Source organism: Nerophis ophidion, linkage group LG28, assembly GCF_033978795.1.
Source record: "Nerophis ophidion isolate RoL-2023_Sa linkage group LG28, RoL_Noph_v1.0, whole genome shotgun sequence".
In the NCBI taxonomy this organism is placed as follows: domain Eukaryota; kingdom Metazoa; phylum Chordata; class Actinopteri; order Syngnathiformes; family Syngnathidae; genus Nerophis; species Nerophis ophidion.
This window is the reverse complement of record NC_084638.1, coordinates 24,904,507-24,924,688: the sequence shown is the minus strand read 5'-3', so window position 1 is coordinate 24,924,688 and position 20,182 is coordinate 24,904,507. Positions and strand designations below refer to the sequence as shown.

The following is a 20,182-nucleotide window of genomic DNA, read 5'->3' as shown; positions in this document are numbered from 1 at the left end:
ACACACTGATGGAGGGAGCTGCCATGCAAGGCACCTTCCCATGCTGCACCTCCTTCACGCCCTCGATTGGCTGCTTCATGCCTTGCTATGCTTTTCATTTTGTCCACGTAAGTTTTTGTTTGTAGTTCATAGTCAATTGCTTTTGTGCTAAGTCATTTTGTTGATGTCCATTATTTCATGCCATCGAGCAAGTGTTTTTGTTTCATGTTTGTATTTTGTAGCCAAGTTTTGTACCTCCACTGTGATTAGTATTTTTTTATTATTGTTATATATATATTTTTAATTATTATTATTTATTTTTTACCCCCTCCTCCGGGGGTGGAACTCGACAGGGTGGTTGCTGGTTGTTCCATCTTTATCTTTGAGGTCCGTGCGGGTGGGGTGGGTGGTCATGCGGCTGCTGACTTAGGTGGGGTGGCCTGGGGCGGGCCGCACTGTTTTCTCCGGTGATGGGGAGTAGGGCTCGTGGGGTCCCGGTTGCTGGTGGGGCGGGGGCGGTCTTAACGTCCGGTTGCTGGGAGTATCTGGGTCCCTCAGGCGGAGAAACCGGTCTTTTTTCCCGTGTGGGGGGGCTCTCTCGCTGGCTTGGGGTCTGGCTGTCTGCTGCTTCTCTTGTGCCTTGTCCTCTTCCGGGCGGCACAGTGGGCCGGGCTCTGGAGTTCCTGTTGCTGGCCTGCCTGGCTGCGTGAGGCCAGTGGTCCCTGGTTCCCTGGGCGCCACACCGGCTGTTTGTGGGATATACGCATGTATATATAACATAATCATATTGTTTCTTCAACTTGAAAATAGCTGACCGTTGTTTTCCCCCTTCTCTGGGATTATATTACCAGTTTTGATCTCGGACGTCTGGTCCCTTATAGCATATAAAAATATTTTATCACTGTTAAGCAAACTATGAATAATAAAACACGCATCCTTTATCATAGCTACACGTATGACAAAAAAGGGGGTGAAAATGAGTGGTATTCAGTGAGGTAAGATGAATGACAGTTCATTGCTCTGCCAAATGAATTGCACTGAGTTGAGCGGATCACCACTCCAAGATGGCGGCCCCGCGTCTCGTCGGCGCCAGTAGGCAGTAGCACTCAATGCTTTGTCACTTTATAACATATCTATGTGGAGGAAGGTCTAAAAGCCGGCAGCAGGAAAAGTGTAACAGTTGCTATATCCGTATTCCTTTTTACTCCAACGTAAGTTTTTTTTATTTTATTATATTTATTTTAACCAAAACATGACGTGACAGAAGCTCCACCTGAAAAAAATAAAAACGCCTGTTCAGGAAATTACGTAATCTTCGCGCAAGCGCGGACGGATCTTGTGGACGCCGACAAGTCAGTCTTAATATTTGTTTCCCCACTTTGTTAATATTTACTCCCTATAAGATACATATTTAATTATTTATTTAAGGATGAAATCGTCTTGGCGCGTGAGTAAGTTTGCTCGCTCGTTAGCTTAGCTCACTAGTTTAGCTTGGCTCGCTAGTTAGCTTAGCTTGTTAGCTGCTAACAGAAGACACAGAAGTTATCAACACATCGCTAAGTAGAGATTAAGTGTGAGTGTCAAAGTGTTGGCATTGTGTGAAAATGTCTACATTACACATGTTGAGAGCGTTGGTGGACCAGCGACTAACTGCTGCCGTCGAGGAAATATTTGTAGTGTTAGAAAGAACGATAGCAGAATACGAGGCGGAACTTTCTAGAACAAAGGAGGAGAATAATCAACTACTGGACGCTGTCTTCAAGAAACATCAAGATGAGTTACACAGAACAGGTTTGTTGACTTCTTACTCCCACATCTTTACTAACTTTATATTTGATTATTGACAGAAAAATGACATTTGGAATATGTCATATAATCAGGATGACCAGTGGTGGAACAAGTCAGAGCTGGGCCGAGGGCCTAAAGCCAAACAATAAAGCTAATTCTAACATCATTTTACAACACACACATGCCTCTCTGGGTTTACCGCCAACAATCATTAACCAGGTTATAAAAAGATTGACGGACATTTTTGCTGAAATTTGCCTTTTACCAACATGTATTTATTTTCTCGCTTTCGCCACAGCATCAGCCCGTTCACAGGATGTAGATTTTATTTTATTGATTTTTGCCTGTCATTCACAATTGAGATGTAAGACAATAACATGTTTTTACTTTCTTATGCAAACACCCCAACCTGGCTAACTTCTGACACCACGACCCGGCTAACTTCTGACACCATAACACAACCAACTTCTGACAACCCAACCCGGCTAACTTCTGACACGACAATCAGGCTAACTTCTGACATGACAACCCGGCTAACTTCTGACATGACAACCCGGCTAACTTCTGACACCACAACCCGGCTAACTTCTGACATGACAACCCGGCTAACTTCTGACACCACAACCCGGCTAACTTCTGACATGACAACCCGGCTAACTTCTGACATGACAACCCGGCTAACTTCTGACACCACAACCCGGCTAACTTCTGACATGACAACCCGGCTAACTTCTGACATGACAACCCGGCTAACTTCTGACACCACAACCCGGCTAACTTCTGACACGACAATCAGGCTAACTTCTGACATGACAACCCGGCTAACTTCTGACTTGTGACACCCCAATGAATAAAACAGAACTTCTGACAACCCAACCCTGCTAACTTTTGACACCCCAACCCTGCAACTTGTGACACCCCAACCCTGCAACTTGTGACACCCCAACCCTGCAACTTGTGACACCCCAACCCGGCTAACTTGTGACAACCCAATGAATAAAACAGAACTTCTGACAACCCAACCCTGCTAACTTTTGACACCCCAACCCTGCAACTTGTGACACGCCAACTAGGCTAACTTGTGACACCCTAACTCAGCTAACTTGTGACACCCCAACCCGGTTAACTTCTGATATCCAAAACCCGGTTGACTTCTGACACCCCAAACCGGCTAACATCTGACACTCCAACCCGGCTAACATCTGACACCCCAACAAATAAAATATAACTTGTGACACCACAACCTGGCTAACTTCTGACACCATAACACAACTAACTTCTGACAACCCAACGAATAAAATATAACTTCTGACACCACAACCCGGCTAACTTCTGACAACCCAACGAATAAAATGTAACTTGTGACACCCCAACCCGGCTAACTTGTGACACCCCAACCCGGTTAACTTCTGATATCCCAAACCCGATTAACTTCTGACATCCCAAACCAGCTAACTTGTGACACTCCTAACCGGCTAACATCTGACACCACAACCTGGCTTACTTGTGACACCCCAACGAATAAAATATAACTTCTGAGAACCCAACCCAGCTAACTTCTGACATCACAACCCAGCTAACTTCTGACACCACAAACCGGCTAACTTCTGACACCCCAACCCGGCTGACTTGAGACACCCCAACCCGGCTGACTTGAGACACCCCAACCCGGCTAACTTCTGACACGACAACCTGGCTAACTTCTGACAACCCAACAAATAAAATATAACTTGTGACACCACGACCCAGCTAACTTCTGACACCAGCACCCGGCTAACTGCTGACACGACAACCCGGCTAACTTCTGACAACCCAACAGATAAAATATAACTTCTGACACCACGACTTGGCTAACTTGTGACACCACGACCCAGCTAACTTGTGACACCCTGACCTAGCTAACCTGTGACACCCAAACCCGGCTAACTTGTGACACCCTGACCTGGCTAACCTGTGACACCCAAACCCGGCTAACTTGAAACACGCCAACCCGGTTAACTTGAGACACCCCAACCCGGTTAACTTCTGACACCCCAACCTGGTTAACTTCTAACACCACAATCCGGCAAACTTCTGACACGCCAACCCAGTTAACTTCTGACGCGACAACCCGGCTAACTTCTGACACCCCAACCCGGCTAACTTCTGACACGACAACCCGGCTAACTTCTGACACGGCAACCCGGCTAACTTCTGACATCACAACCCAGCTAACTTCTGACATGACAACCCGGCTAACTTGTGACACCACAACCCGGCTAACTTGTGACACCCCAACCCGGCTAACTTGTGACACCATAACCCGGCTAACTTCTGACACACCAACTCGGCTAATTTCTGACACCCCAAACCGGCTAACATCTGACACCACAACCCGGCTAACATCTGACACCTCAACCCGGCTAACTTGTGACACCACAACCCGGCTAACTTCTGACACGACAATCAGGCTAACTTCTGACATGACAACCCGGCTAACTTCTGACTTGTGACACCCCAATGAATAAAACAGAACTTCTGACAACCCAACCCTGCTAACTTTTGACACCCCAACCCTGCAACTTGTGACACCCCAACCCTGCAACTTCTGACACCCCAACCCTGCAACTTGTGACACCCCAACCCGGCTAACTTGTGACAACCCAATGAATAAAACAGAACTTCTGACAACCCAACCCTGCTAACTTTTGACACCCCAACCCTGCAACTTGTGACACGCCAACTAGGCTAACTTGTGACACCCTAACTCAGCTAACTTGTGACACCCCAACCCGGTTAACTTCTGATATCCAAAACCCGGTTGACTTCTGACACCCCAAACCGGCTAACATCTGACACTCCAACCCGGCTAACATCTGACACCCCAACAAATAAAATATAACTTGTGACACCACAACCTGGCTAACTTCTGACACCATAACACAACTAACTTCTGACAACCCAACGAATAAAATATAACTTCTGACACCACAACCCGGCTAACTTCTGACAACCCAACGAATAAAATGTAACTTCTGACACTACAACCCGGCTAACTTCTGACAACCCAACGGATAAAATATAACTTCTGACGCCACAACCCGGCTAACTTCTGACAACCCAACGAATAAAATGTAACTTGTGACACCCCAACCCGGTTAACTTCTGATATCCCAAACCCGATTAACTTCTGACATCCCAAACCAGCTAACTTGTGACACCCCAAACCGGCTAACATCTGACACCACAACCTGGCTAACTTGTGACACCCCAACGAATAAAATATAACTTCTGAGAACCCAACCCGGCTAACTTCTGACATCACAACCCAGCTAACTTCTGACACCACAAACCGGCTAACTTCTGACACCCCAACCCGGCTGACTTGAGACACCCCAACCCGGCTAACTTCTGACACGACAACCTGGCTAACTTCTGACAACCCAACAAATAAAATATAACTTGTGACACCACGACCCGGCTAACTTCTGACACCAGTACCCGCTAACTGCTGACACGACAACCTGGCTAACTTCTGACAACCCAACAAATAAAATATAACTTCTGACACCACGACCCGGCTAAGTTCTGACACCAATACCCGGCTAACTGCTGACACGACAACCCAGCTAACTTCTGACAACCCAACAAATAAAATATAACTTGTGACACCACGACTTGGCTAACTTGTGACACCACGACCCAGCTAACTTGTGACACCACGACCTGGCTAACCTGTGACACCCAAACCCGGCTAACTTGAAACACGCCAACCCGGTTAACTTGAGACACCCCAACCCGGTTAACTTGAGACACCCCAACCCGGTTAACTTGAGACACCCCAACCCGGTTAACTTCTGACACCTCAACCTGGTTAACTTCTAACACCCTAATCCGGCAAACTTCTGACACCCCAACCCGGCTAACTTCTGACACGACAACCCGGCTAACTTCTGACATGACAACCCGGCTAACTTGTGACACCCCAACCCGGCTAACTTGTGACACCCCAACCCGGCTAACTTGTGACACCCCAACCCGGCTAACTTGTGACACCATAACCCGGCTAACTTCTGACACACCAACTCGGCTAATTTCTGACACCCCAAACCGGCTAACATCTGACACCACAACCCGGCTAACATCTGACACCTCAACCCGGCTAACTTGTGACACCACAACCCGGTTAATGTCCGACACCCCAACTTGGCTAACTTCTGACACCCCAACCCGGCTAACTTGTGACAACCCAAAAAATAAAATATAACTTCTGACTTGTGACAACCCAATAAATAAAATATAACTTCTGACACCCCAACCCGGTTAACATCTGAAACTTGAGACGTCCCCACCCGGCTAACTTGAGACTCTCCAACCCGGGTAACTTGAGACTCTCCAACCCGGCAAACTTGAGACACCCCAACCCGGCTAATTTGAGACACCCCAACTCGGCAGTGGAGTAGCGGAGTTCAGCTCCTTGGAGAGCTCTGGAGGCAAAAGCAATTGGCCGTTCTTCACCTTCGAGGCGTTGCATCAGGACAGCGCCAGGCCCAAGTCACTGGCATCAAAGTAAACCTAGAAACTGACCCATGGATGGGGCTGAGCAAGCGCTGGTGGTGACTGCAGTATGGATTTCAGGTGGTCGTAGGCCGCCTGGCCAGTAAGACTCCACTGCCAGGGAACATCCTTCTTCTTTATTTGGTTTAGGGGAGTTGTAATGTTGGCTAGCCTGGGGTTGGACTTGTGGTACCAGCCAACCATGCCAAGAAACCTCTGAATACTTTTCAGATCTGTGGGAGGAGGATATGCAGGTATTGCAGATATTTTTTCTGGATCCACTTCCAGTCCTTTGCCTGATATTAGGTGTATAAGGAAGATGAGCTGGTCTAAAAGGCATGACTTTGAATTGGTATAGGCCTAGATGGGTGACCATGGCAGTCTTTGGCTTGCTGTCGTCATCCATGGCAACCTGCCAGTAGTCCCTCTGCAGGTCAAAGGGGCTAAAATATTTGGCACCTTGCAACGACTCCAGGATTTCATGTATGAGGGTTATGGGATATGCGTCATGCTGGGTCTTGGCGTTCAGGTCCCTGTAGTCTACACAGAATCGGAGTGTGCCGTCTTTCCTGGGCGTCAGAACAACTGGAGAGGCCCACAAAGATGTCGATGGCTCTATCACTCTTCAGTCTTCAATTATTTTGTGTTTTTGACTGGACACTCGGTAAGCTCGCTGCCTAACAGGCATCTCATCCATGGTGTTGATTTTATGTTTAATCACCCTGGTGGCCCCAGTAGTCTCAGTCCAAACAGTTGGCCACTTCTTCAGCAGTGGCCGCACCAGCTATGGTTGAGATTCGAGGAGGGGGATTGCAGACTCGTTGACTTGTCGTTCCTCGTTTATGGCCATGTAAAAATTAACGGAGGAATCGGTGTGAGTCCAGTGAAGCCTTTCTCTGCCTTTGGGGAGAAATTTGAATTCTTTCCCTCCCGGTGGGACATACTTCCTGTGATGAGGCCTGAGTCCCATTGTGATGTGGTCATTAAGTCCTGACCCAGTAACAAGGGCATACACAAATGGCCGTCAGCCATCACGTCAACCTGTAGGATGCCGTGAAAGTCATGTCGATTGAGGAGCAGGGTGGCTTTTTTTCAACTGCTTGGTTGACTTGTCCATTTACCAGGACAAACTTTGGTATACCGCTTGGCTCCAGACCCTTGCCGCCTTTCTTCACAGCCTTCCATAATGAATGACTCATCAGTGAGTAGGTGCATCCAGAGTCCAGGACTCCATCTCCTTTGGAGCCGCACATGCTGATAGGAAGCACCAGGAGGGATTGTTCGGCCATAGCAGCAGTAAAGTCGGCCCCACTTCGACTCGAACCATGATCCACCTTCTTGCTAGATCTTTTTGAAAGGTTGCACGACTCCAATAGTCTTTACTGTTACTCCAATCCCGTTCAATCAGGGAGCCCACCTTGACTAACTGTTCTACTGTAGTCACAATGCCACGTAGACCACTGGCTTTCTCCATGTCAGGTCTCCACTTCAGGCAGAGGGCACGATAATCATCGGCAAAATCTCGCAAGCACTCATTAGGGGTTTGAAGGTTTGAGGGCAGCTTCATCTCAATCTCTGATTCACAGTCAGTTGGCAAGAAGGCTTCAAGGAAGGTCTGCTTAGATATAGACCAGCCGGTTGTATTACTGCGGGCTGCCGACCACCAACTCCTGGCAGGACCTTTTTAAGACAGCATTGAGGGTTCCCCCCCAGCTCAGCATCGCTCAGAGGGCGGAGTGCTAGAAAGCTTTCACACTGTTGAATAAAGTCTGTGACATCGGATAAGCCTCTGGACTCTCCAAACTGGGGAAATACCATTCTGATGGCTGGTCTGGTGGTGACAGCAGGTGTAACGGGGAAGGTGACGTCTTTGTTAAGTGGGTGGTGGTTGGCTGGTGTAGTGGCTGCAGGAGCTAGCTTGTCGCCAAGACCGTCGGGTTTTAGAAGAGTATTTTTTAGTTCCTCGCCCCACCTTTCATCTCGTTGACGCAGACATGCTACAAAAACTTGGTCGAAATTCTACACCTTGGTGTCCACATCCTTTCACCTCTCCAGCTATGATCTTCATCGCTGCCCTCAGTCTGTCCTCTTGGTTAAGGCTGCTGTCGACCGCTTCCTTGAGTCGGTTCTGCAGAATGTCCATTCTTTGTTGAAGCGTCAGAAGTTGCTCCAGGACAGCTTCTGCTTCCACTCCCACCTTCTTCGTCTGCTGCCGCATCCTGTCCGGATTGTTGTAAATACATAGAGTCCAGTAAACTAGTCAGTGCAGCAACACCACTTTGATAAAGCCGACTGGTGACATGGGGGAAAAGGATCAAGGGGCGGATTTGGGTCCCGGGCTGCATCAGCGCAGTCCTGTCTATCCTCTTCCTACATGTGGTAATGGCTGCTGGTTCATATTGCTCTATCCATCCATCTATTACCTACCGCGTGTCCCTTTAATCCCCTGGGTTTAAAGGCCTCACCTTCACTCCTCCAAACATATTGCTGGGTATTGTGGCCAAACAGCTCCATTTTTGTTTCATCTGACCACAGAACTTTCCTCCAGAAGGTCTTATCTTTGTCCATGTGATCAGCAGCCTTAAGGTGTGGCTTCCACAGCAAGGGCTTCCTTCTTGCATGGTAGCCTCTCAGTCCATGGCGGTGCAAAACACGCTTGACTGTGGACACGGACACCTTTTATCCAGCAGCTTCCAATTCATTGCAGACCTGCTTTTTGGTGGTTCTCGGTTGACTCTTGATCATCCTGACTAATTTTCTCTCAGCAGCACGTGATAGCTTGCATTTTCTTCCTAATCGTGGCAGTGACAAAACTGTGCCATGCACTTTATACTTTGAACAATTCTCTGCACATTTGCTCTTGGGACCTTAAGCTGCTTAGAAATGTCTCCCAAGTGACTTTGTTGACTTTTACAAGTCAATGATTTGTTTTGTCAGATCTATGCGGAGTTCCTTTGACTTTCCCATTGCCGCGTTTGTAACCGAGTCTAATGACCGCATCACATGAGCCCTACTTAAATGGGCTCAGAGAAGTCAACAATCCTAATCACTCACACGAAGTTAAGAGGCTATGCCATGAAGCTAATTTGATTTGATTGCAACTTTTCTTCATCACCAAAGCCCTAACCTTAAAGGGGAACATTATCACAATTTCACAAGGGTTAAAAACAATAAAAATCAGTTCCCAGTGGCTTGTTGTATTTTTTGAATTTTTTTTCAAAATTTTACCAGTCTCGGAATATCCCTAAATAAAGCTTTAAAGTGCCTTATTTTCGACTCTCTACGAAGACACTGGCCATTTCCCTGTGACGTCACACAGTGCTGCCAATACAAACAAACAATGGGAATACCACAGCAAGATATAGCGACATTAGCTCGGATTCAAACTCGGATTTCAGCGACTTAAGCGATTCAAGAGATTACGCATGTATTTAAACAGATGGTTGGAGTATGAAAATATTGAAGAAGAAACTGAAGCTATTGAGCGAATAGCTATTGACGCTATTCATAGCCATAGCATGGCCGAATAGCTGCGTTAGCATCGCCGGTAAAATGTGCGGACCAAACGATCAGGACTTTCGCATCTTTTGACACTGGAGCAACTTAAATCCGTCGATTGGTAAGTGTTTTTTTTTCGCATTAAATGTGGGTGGGAGGAAACGTTATATAGTTGCAAATGCATCTGCAGGTTATCCATACATCTCTGTGCCATGTCTGCCTTAGCATCGCCGGTCAAATGTGGAGACACTCTGGCACATTCAATGGGGGTCTGGCGGCAGATTTCTTGCCAGTGGTGCAACTTGAATCCCTCCCTGTTAGTGTTGTTATACCCTCCGACAACACACCGGCGAGGCTTGATGTCTCCAAGGTTCCAAAAAATAGTAAAAAAAAACGGAAAATAACAGAGCTGAGACCCGGTGTTTGTAATGTGTTAAAAATGAAAATGGCGGGTATGTTACCTCGGCGACGTCACATTCTGGCGTCATCGCCTCCAGCGCGATAAACAGAAAGACGTTTAATTCGCCAAAATTCACCCATTTAGAGTTCGGAAATCGGTTAAAAAAATAGATGGTCTTTTTTCTGCACCATCAAGGTATATATTGACGCTTACATAGGTCTGCTGATAAAGTTCCCCTTTAAGGTTTTTTCAGGCCAGACATGTCTCTAAGGATGAATGTGAAAATCATTAATTATAGTCCACCAGCAGGGGGAGCTCATCACTAGTACTACTGCGTGCAGGCTGGCATGAGGTACATTATTTCCTATGTGTTTATGACTTAATCAGAGGAAGAACGGAAAACTTTCACGTAGGGCGTCGACCATTAAAGAGTGCAGGAATGACCTTTTAGGATGTTTTTATATGAATAAGGTGGATTGGATGTTGGCCTAGGAAGGATTCCCCTCAAGGTCTTCTTCACCTTAAAACTCATCTGTATACTCTAGCCTTTAAATAGACCTCCTTTTTAGACCATTTGATCTGCCGCTTCTTTTGTTTTTTCTCCTATGTCCCCCCCTCCCTTGTGGAGGGCGTCCGGTCCGATGACCATGGATGAAGTACTGGCTGTCCAGAGTCGAGACCCAGGATGGACCGCTCGTCGGGACCCAGGATGGACCGCTCGCCTGTGTATGGGTTGGGGACATCTCTACGCTGCTGATCTGCCTCCGCTTGGGATGGTTTCCTGTGGACGGGACTCTCGCTGCTGTCTTGGATCCGCTTGAACTGAACTCTTGCGGCTGTGTTGGAACCACTATGGATTGAACTTTCACAGTATCATGTTAGACCCGCTCGACATCCATTGCTTTCGGTCCCCTAGAGGGGGGGGATTGCCCACATCTGAAGTCCTCTCCAAGGTTTCTCATAGTCAGCATTTTCACTGGCGTCCCACTGGATGTGAATTCTCCCTGCCCACTGGGTGTGAGTTTTCCTTGCCCTTTCGTGGGTTCTTCCGAGGATGTTGTAGTCGTAATGATTTGTGCAGTCCTTTGAGACATTTGTGATTTGGGGCTACATAAATAAACATTGATTGATTGATTGATTCACATGTCAGCTGGACGTACCCAGACTGCTGTGAGGGGGAACTGATGAGATTGTGAGATCATACGCTGGCGCAGGACTATGTCTCAAGTGACCGAGCAAAGGAGCACTTTTCTAAAGAATGTTTGTTTTCTCCTGTCTCGCAGGCCTCGGTGAAGAACCTCTACCTCATGAGCCGGAGGAGGAACCACAGTCCCCCCACATACATGAGGAAGAAGAGGTACCACATTCCCGACACATTAAAGAGGGAGGAGAGGTACCACCGCTCCAACACTTTAAAGAGGAAGCAGAGGAGCCACAGCTCCAAGGCATTAAAGAAGAAGCAGAGGAGCCACAACCCTCCCACGTTAAAGAAAACGCAGAAGAGCCACAGTTCCGAGACATTAAAGAAGAAGCGATGGAACACAGCATCAGTCAGGAGGGAGAGGATGTTGAAGGACTGGAGGAGTCCCCAGGTACTGGTGTCCCTGTGAAGGGTGAAGATGGTGAGGTCGAAGGGGAAAGTGAGGAGAAGAGAGAAGCAACAGAAGCTGATGGAGACCACTGTGGAGGATCACAAGCAGACAAGCTCTTAGCTCCACTATCAGATAGCGAGGACACCACGTCACACTCGTCCAACGCCGATGTTGAAGACCGTAAAGACGACAAGACGTGTGGTCGTGACAAAACTCTCCTGAGGTGTTTTCACTGTGACAAAACCTTTACCCTCAAGCAGTCTGTAAAGAGACACATGAAAAATCACACCGGAGAGAATTCCTTCCCGTGCTCGGCGTGTAGTCAAGTGTTCCGCGTGCAAGCGGACCTGATAAAACACGCCACAATCCACGCGCAAGAGAAACGTTTTTCCTGTTCAGTGTGTGGCGTGGCGTTCACACGGAAAGAAAGTCTGAGAATACACATGAGAACTCACCCCGGAGTGAAACCTTTTACCTGCTCGGTGTGCGGGAAGGGTTTCGTTCGAAACACCACCCTGAATCGACACATGAAAACGCACACCGGGGAGAAACCTTTCCATTGCTCAACCTGCGACGTCTCCTTTACGAGGAAGGATCATTTGAAGGCGCACACCAAAAGACACAGCAGATCAAGACCTCATTCCTGTTGCATCTGCGGCACTCGCTTTAGAATGAGGAGCTCTTTGGAGAAACACCTGCAAGGACACGCCGGGGGGAGAGTGTTAATTTGCAGCATGTGTGATGAAAGATTCTCCGATGAGTACCAACTTGACGGACACGTGTGTGCTAGTGAGAACGGCGGCAGTGGAATGGGAAAGCGCTCCGCGTCTCCCAGGCAGAACCCAAATGATGATCGGGATCAACACCAAAGTTTAATCACTTGTTCCTTATCCCATTTCTGACACGTCCTGAAAGTTTCATTAACTTTGAGTTACTTTTCAATTGTTTCAATGGCAAACATCCGGCTTAATAGTGATTCCCAGAGCCCAAAAAAAGTCTGCGGGCTATAGAGCGTTTTCTATTGGGGCTCCAGTACTCTGGAATGTAACAGCTAGAGATGCTTCCTCAGTAGAAGCATTTGCATCCATCCATTCATACATTTTCTACCACTTATTCCCTTTTGGGGTCGCTGGTGCTTATCTCAGCTACAATCGGGCGGAAGGCGGAGTACACCCTGGACAAGTTGCCACCTCATCGCAGGGCCAACACAGATAGACAGACAACATTCACACACTAGGGACCATTTAGTGTTGCCAATCAACCTATCCCCAGGTGCATGTCTTTGGAGGTGGGAGGGGCCTATCCCCAGGTGCAGGTCTTTGGAGGTGGGAGGGGCCAATCCCCAGGTGCAGGTCTTTGGAGGTGGGAGGGAGCCGGAGTACCATCTTAAAACTCATTTGTATACTCTAGCCCAGGGGTCACCACGTGGTGCCCGCGGGCACCAAGTCGCCCGTAAGGACCAGATGAGTCGCCCGCTGGCCTGTTCTAAAAATAGCTCAAATAGCAGCACTTACCAGTGAGCTGCCTCTATTTTTGAAATTGTATTTATTTACTAGCAAGCTGGTCTCGCTTTGCTGGACATATTTAATTGTAAGAGAGACAAAACTCAAATAGAATTTAAAAATCCAAGAAAATATTTTAAAGACTTGGTCTTCACTTGTTTATATAAATTCATTTCTATTTTTACTTTGCTTCTTATAACTTTCAGAAAGATAATTTTAGAGAAAAAAATACAACCTTTAAAATGGTTTTAGGATTTTTAAACACATATACCTTTTTACCTTTGAAATTCCTTCCTCTTCTTTCCTGACAATTTAAATCAATGTTCAAGTATTTTTTTATTTTTTTATTTTTTTATTGTAAAGAATAATAAATACATTTTGATTTTATTCTTCATTTTAGCTTCTGTTTTTTCGACAAAGAATATTTGTGAAATATCTCTTCAAACTTATTATGATTAAAATTCCCAGAAATTATTCTGGCAAATCTAGAAAATCTGTAGAATCAAATTTAAATCTTATTTCAAAGTCTTTTGAATTTCTTTTAAAATTTTTGTTCTGGAAAATCTAGAAGAAATAATGATTTATCTTTGTTAGAAATATGGCTTGGTCCAATTTGTTATATATTCTAACAAAGTGCAGATTGGATTTTAACACATTTAAAACATGTCATCAACATTTTAAAATTAATCTTAATCAAAAATAATTACTAATGATGTTCCATAAATTCTTTTTTTAATTTTCTCTTCATTTTTTTCGGTTGAATTTTGTATTTTAAAGAGTCTAAATTGTAGATAAACTACCGTATGATTCAAAATGACGTTTTTATTTTTTTTGTGTTTTCTCCTCTTTTAAACCATTCAATTAAGTGTTTGTTATTTTCATCATTTATTATCTACAAAAAACTTGTTAAAGGAAAAAAAATGTACGACGGAATGAGACAGAAATACCCATTTTTTAATATATGTATAGATGTATTTATTAAAGGTAAATTGAGCAAATTGGCTATTTCTGGCAATTTATTTACGTGTGTACTTTTCACTATTATGTTAAATCCACTATGGACTGGACTCTCACACTATTATGTTACATCCACTATGGACTGGACTCTCACTATTATGTTAGATCCACTATGGACTGGACTCTCACACTATTATGTTAGATCCACTATGGACTGGACTCTCACACTATTATGTTAGATCCACAATGGACTGGACTCTCACTATTATGTTAGATCCACTATGGACTGAACTCTCACACTATTATGTTAGATCCACAATGGACTGGACTCTCACACTATTATGTTAGATCCACTATGGACTGGACTCTCACACTATTATGTTAGATCCACTATGGACTGGACTCTCACACTATTATGTTAGATCCACTATGGACTGGACTCTCACACTATTATGTTAGATCCACTAATGGCTGGACTCCCACACTATTATGTTAGATCCACTATGGGCTGGACTCCCACACTATTATGTTAGATCCACTATGGACTGGACTCTCACTATTATGTTAGATCCACTGTGGACTGGACTCTCACTATTATGTTCGATCCACTATGGACTGGACTCTCACTATTATGTTAGATCCACTATGGACTGGATTCACACTATTGTGTTAGATCCACTATGGACTGGGCTCTCACTATTATGTTAGATCCACTATGGACTGGATTCTCACACTATTATGTTAGATCCACCATGGACTGGACTCTCACACTATTATGTTAGATCCACTATGGACTGGACTCTCACACTATTATGTTAGATCCACCATGGACTGGACTCTCACTATTATGTGAGATCCACTATGGACTGGACTCTCACTATTATGTTAGATCCACTATGGACTGGACTCTCACTATTATGTTAGATCCACTAATGGACTGGACTCTCACACTATTATGTTAGATCCACTAATGGCTGGACTCTCACACTTATTATGTTAGATCCACTATGGACTGGACTCTAACTATTATGTTAGATCCACTGTGGACTGGACTCTCACTATTATGTTCGATCCACTATGGACTGGACTCTCACTATTATGTTAGATCCACTATGGACTGGATTCACACTATTGTGTTAGATCCACTATGGACTGGACTCTCACTATTATTTTAGATCCACTATGGACTGGATTCACACTATTATGTTGGATCCACTATGGACTGGACTCTCACTATTATGTTAGATCCACTATGGACTGGACTCTCACTATTATGTTAGATCCACTATGGACTGGACTCTCACTATTATGTTACATCCACTATGGACTGGACTCTCACTATTATGTTAGATCCACTATGGACTGAACTCTCACTATTATGTTACATCCACTATGGACTGGACTCTCACTATTATGTTACATCCACTATGGACTGAACTCTCACTATTATGTTACATCCACTATGGACTCTCCATGGTTTTTCCTAGTCATTCACATCAATGTGTACTTCTGCTAATATTTAAGAAGTGATGATGATGTTGTGGTTCAGTTTTCCAAAACAAGTCTCCACCGTGATGGTGCCAGCGATCCTTCCACATGTATATTATACATTATACAATATAATCATGCACACCTTTTGTTAGATCAACATTGTTGTTTGTACTCGCAATTTGAAAACCAGCGCTGTATCCTTTGCAAGAGACCTTGTAGAATAAAGTATCGTTTGTTCATGTCTAACTGTCTGATTCTCGTTACTACATGACATATATACTTACTTCATGAATATATTACATGTTATTATGAATGTTACTAGATACTTCATATATACTTACATCATGTATATATTACATGTTATTATGAATGTTACTACATGACATATATACTTCATGTATATATTATATATTATGAATGTTACTAGATACTACAGATATACTTACATCATGTATATATTACATGTTATTATGAATGTTATTAGATACTACGTATATACTTACATCATGTATACATTACATGTTATTATGAATGTTATTAGATACTACGTATATACTTACATCATGTATATATTACATATTATGAATGTTACTACATGACATATATACTTACATCATGTATATATTACATGTTATTATGAATGTTACTAGATACTACAGATATACTTACATCATGTATATATTACATATTATGAATGTTACTACATGACATATATACTTACATCATGTATATATTACATGTTATTATGAATGTTACTAGATACTACAGATATACTTACATCATGTATATATTACATGTTATTATGAATGTTACTAGATACTACATATATACTTACATCATGTATATATTACATGTTATTATGACTGTTACTAGATACTACGTATATACTTACATCATGTATATATTACATATTATGAATGTTACTACATGACATATATACTTACATCATGTATATATTACATGTTATTATGAATGTTACTAGATACTACAGATATACTTACATCATGTATATATTACATGTTATTATGAATGTTACTAGATACTACAGATATACTTACATCATGTATATATTACATGTTATTATGACTGTTACTAGATACTACGTATATACTTACATCATGTATATATTACATATTATGAATGTTACTACATGACATATATACTTACATCATGTATATATTACATGTTATTATGAATGTTACTAGATACTACAGATATACTTACATCATGTATATATTACATATTATGAATGTTACTACATGACATATATACTTACATCATGTATATATTACATGTTATTATGAATGTTACTAGATACTACAGATATACTTACATCATGTATATATTACATGTTATTATGAATGTTACTAGATACTACATATATACTTACATCATGTATATATTACATATTATGAATGTTACTACATGACATATATACTTACATCATGTATATATTACATGTTATTATGAATGTTACTAGATACTACAGATATACTTACATCATGTATGTATTACATGTTATTATGAATGTTACTACATGACATATGTACTTACATCATGTATATATTACACGTTATGGATGTTACTACATGACATATATACTTACATCATGTATATATTACATGTTATTATGAATGTTACTAGATACTACAGATATACTTACATCATGTATATATTACATGTTATTATGAATGTTACTAGATACTACAGATATACTTACATCATGTATACATTACATGTTATTATGAATGTTACTACATGACATATATACTTACATCATGTATATATTACACGTTATTATGGATGTTACTACATGACATATATACTTACATCATGTATGTATTACATGTTATTATCAATGTTACTAGATACTACAGATATACTTACATCATGTATATATTACATGTTATTATGAATGTTACTACATGACATGTATACTTATATAATGTATATATTACATGTTATTATGAATGTTACTACATGACATATATACTTACATCATGTATATATTACATGTTATTATGAATGTTACTAGATACTACATATATACTTACATCATGTATATATTACATATTATGAATGTTACTACATGAGATATATACTTACATCATGTATATATTACATGTTATTATGAATGTTACCAGATACTACAGATATACTTACATCATGTGTATATTACATGTTATTATGAATGTTACTAGATACTACAGATATACTTACATCATGTATATATTACATGTTATTATGAATGTTACTAGATACTACATATATACTTACATCATGTATATATTACATATTATGAATGTTACTACATGACATATATACTTACATCATGTAAGACCCAACTCTCTCCTTTGAGGCACACATTAAAAGCGTTACTAAAACGGCCTTCTTTCATCTCCGTAATATCGCTAAAATTCGCTCCATTCTGTCCACTAAAGACGCTGAGATCATTATCCATGCGTTTGTTACGTCTCGCCTCGACTACTGTAACGTATTATTTTCGGGTCTCCCCATGTCTAGCATTAAAAGATTACAGTTGGTACAAAATGCGGCTGCTAGACTTTTGACAAGAACAAGAAAGTTTGATCACATTACGCCTGTACTGGCTCACCTGCACTGGCTTCCTGTGCACTTAAGATGTGACTTTAAGGTTTTACTACTTACATATAAAATACTACACGGTCTAGCTCCATCCTATCTTGCCGATTGTATTGTACCATATGTCCCGGCAAGAAATCTGCGTTCAAAGGACTCCGGCTTATTAGTGATTCCCAAAGCCCAAAAAAAGTCTGCGGGCTATAGAGCGTTTTCCGTTCGGGCTCCAGTACTCTGGAATGCCCTCCCGGTAACAGTTCGAGATGCCACCTCAGTAGAAGCATTTAAGTCTCACCTTAAAACTCATTTGTATACTGTAGCCTTTAAATAGACTCCCTTTTTAGACCAGTTGATCTGCTGTTTCTTTTCTTTTTCTTCTATGTCCCACTCTCCCTTGTGGAGGGGGTCCGGTCCGATCCGGTGGCCATGTACTGCTTGCCTGTGTATCGGCTGGGGACATCTCTGCGCTGCTGATCCGCCTCCGCTTGGGATGGTTTCCTGGTGGCTCCGCTGTGAACGGGACTCTCTCTGCTGAGTTGGACCCGCTTTGGACTGGACTCTTGCGACTGTGTTGGATCCATTGTGGATTGAACTTTCACAGTATCATGTTAGACCCGCTCGACATCCATTGCTTTCCTCCTCTCTAAGGTTCTCATAGTCATTATTGTCACCGACGTCCCACTGGGTGTGAGTTTTCCTTGCCCTTATGTGGGCCTACCGAGGATGTCGTGGTGGTTTGTGCAGCCCTTTGAGACACTAGTGATTTAGGGCTATATAAGTAAACATTGATTGATTGATTGATTGATGTATATATTACATGTTATTATGAATGTTACTAGATACTACAGATATACTTACATCATGTATATATATTACATGTTATTATGAATGTTACTACATGACATATATACTTACATCATGTATATATTACACGTTATGGATGTTACTACATGACATATATACTTACATCATGTATATATTACATGTTATTATGAATGTTACTAGATACTACAGATATACTTACATCATGTATATATTACATGTTATTATGAATGTTACTAGATACTACAGATATACTTACATCATGTATACATTACATGTTATTATGAATGTTACTACATGACATATATACTTACATCATGTATATATTACACGTTATTATGGATGTTACTACATGACATATATACTTACATCATGTATGTATTACATGTTATTATCAATGTTACTAGATACTACAGATATACTTACATCATGTATATATTACATGTTCTTATGAATGTTACTACATGACATATATACTTATATCATGTATATATTACATGTTATTATGAATGTTACTACATGACATATATACTTACATCATGTATATATTACATGTTATTATGAATGTTACTAGATACTACATATATACTTACATCATGTATATATTACATATTATGAATGTTACTACATGACATATATACTTACATCATGTATATATTACATGTTATTATGAATGTTACCAGATACTACAGATATACTTACATCATGTATATATTACATGTTATTATGAATGTTACTAGATACTACAGATATACTTACATCATGTATATATTACATGTTATTATGAATGTTACTACATGACGTATATACTTACATCATGTATATATTACATGTTATTATGAATGTTACTACATGACATATATACTTATATCATGTATATATTACATGTTATTATGAATGTTACTACATGACATATATACTTACATCATGTATATATTACATGTTATTATGAATGTTACTAGATACTACATATATACTTACATCATGTATATATTACATATTATGAATGTTACTACATG

General features: G+C 42.0%; 1 protein-coding gene across 1 annotated transcript; it reads left to right on the top strand.

The window, feature by feature from the left end:
* The first annotated feature begins 1,293 nt into the window (after positions 1 to 1,293).
* LOC133544995 (zinc finger protein 771-like) lies at positions 1,294 to 15,984 on the top strand. Its single transcript, XM_061890270.1, has 2 exons — positions 1,294 to 1,770; positions 11,485 to 15,984. The coding sequence occupies exons 1-2, from the start codon at positions 1,584 to 1,586 to the stop codon at positions 12,693 to 12,695; spliced, it is 1,398 nt and encodes a 465-aa protein (XP_061746254.1). The 5' UTR covers positions 1,294 to 1,583; the 3' UTR covers positions 12,696 to 15,984.
* Positions 15,985 to 20,182: the final 4,198 nt, after the last annotated feature.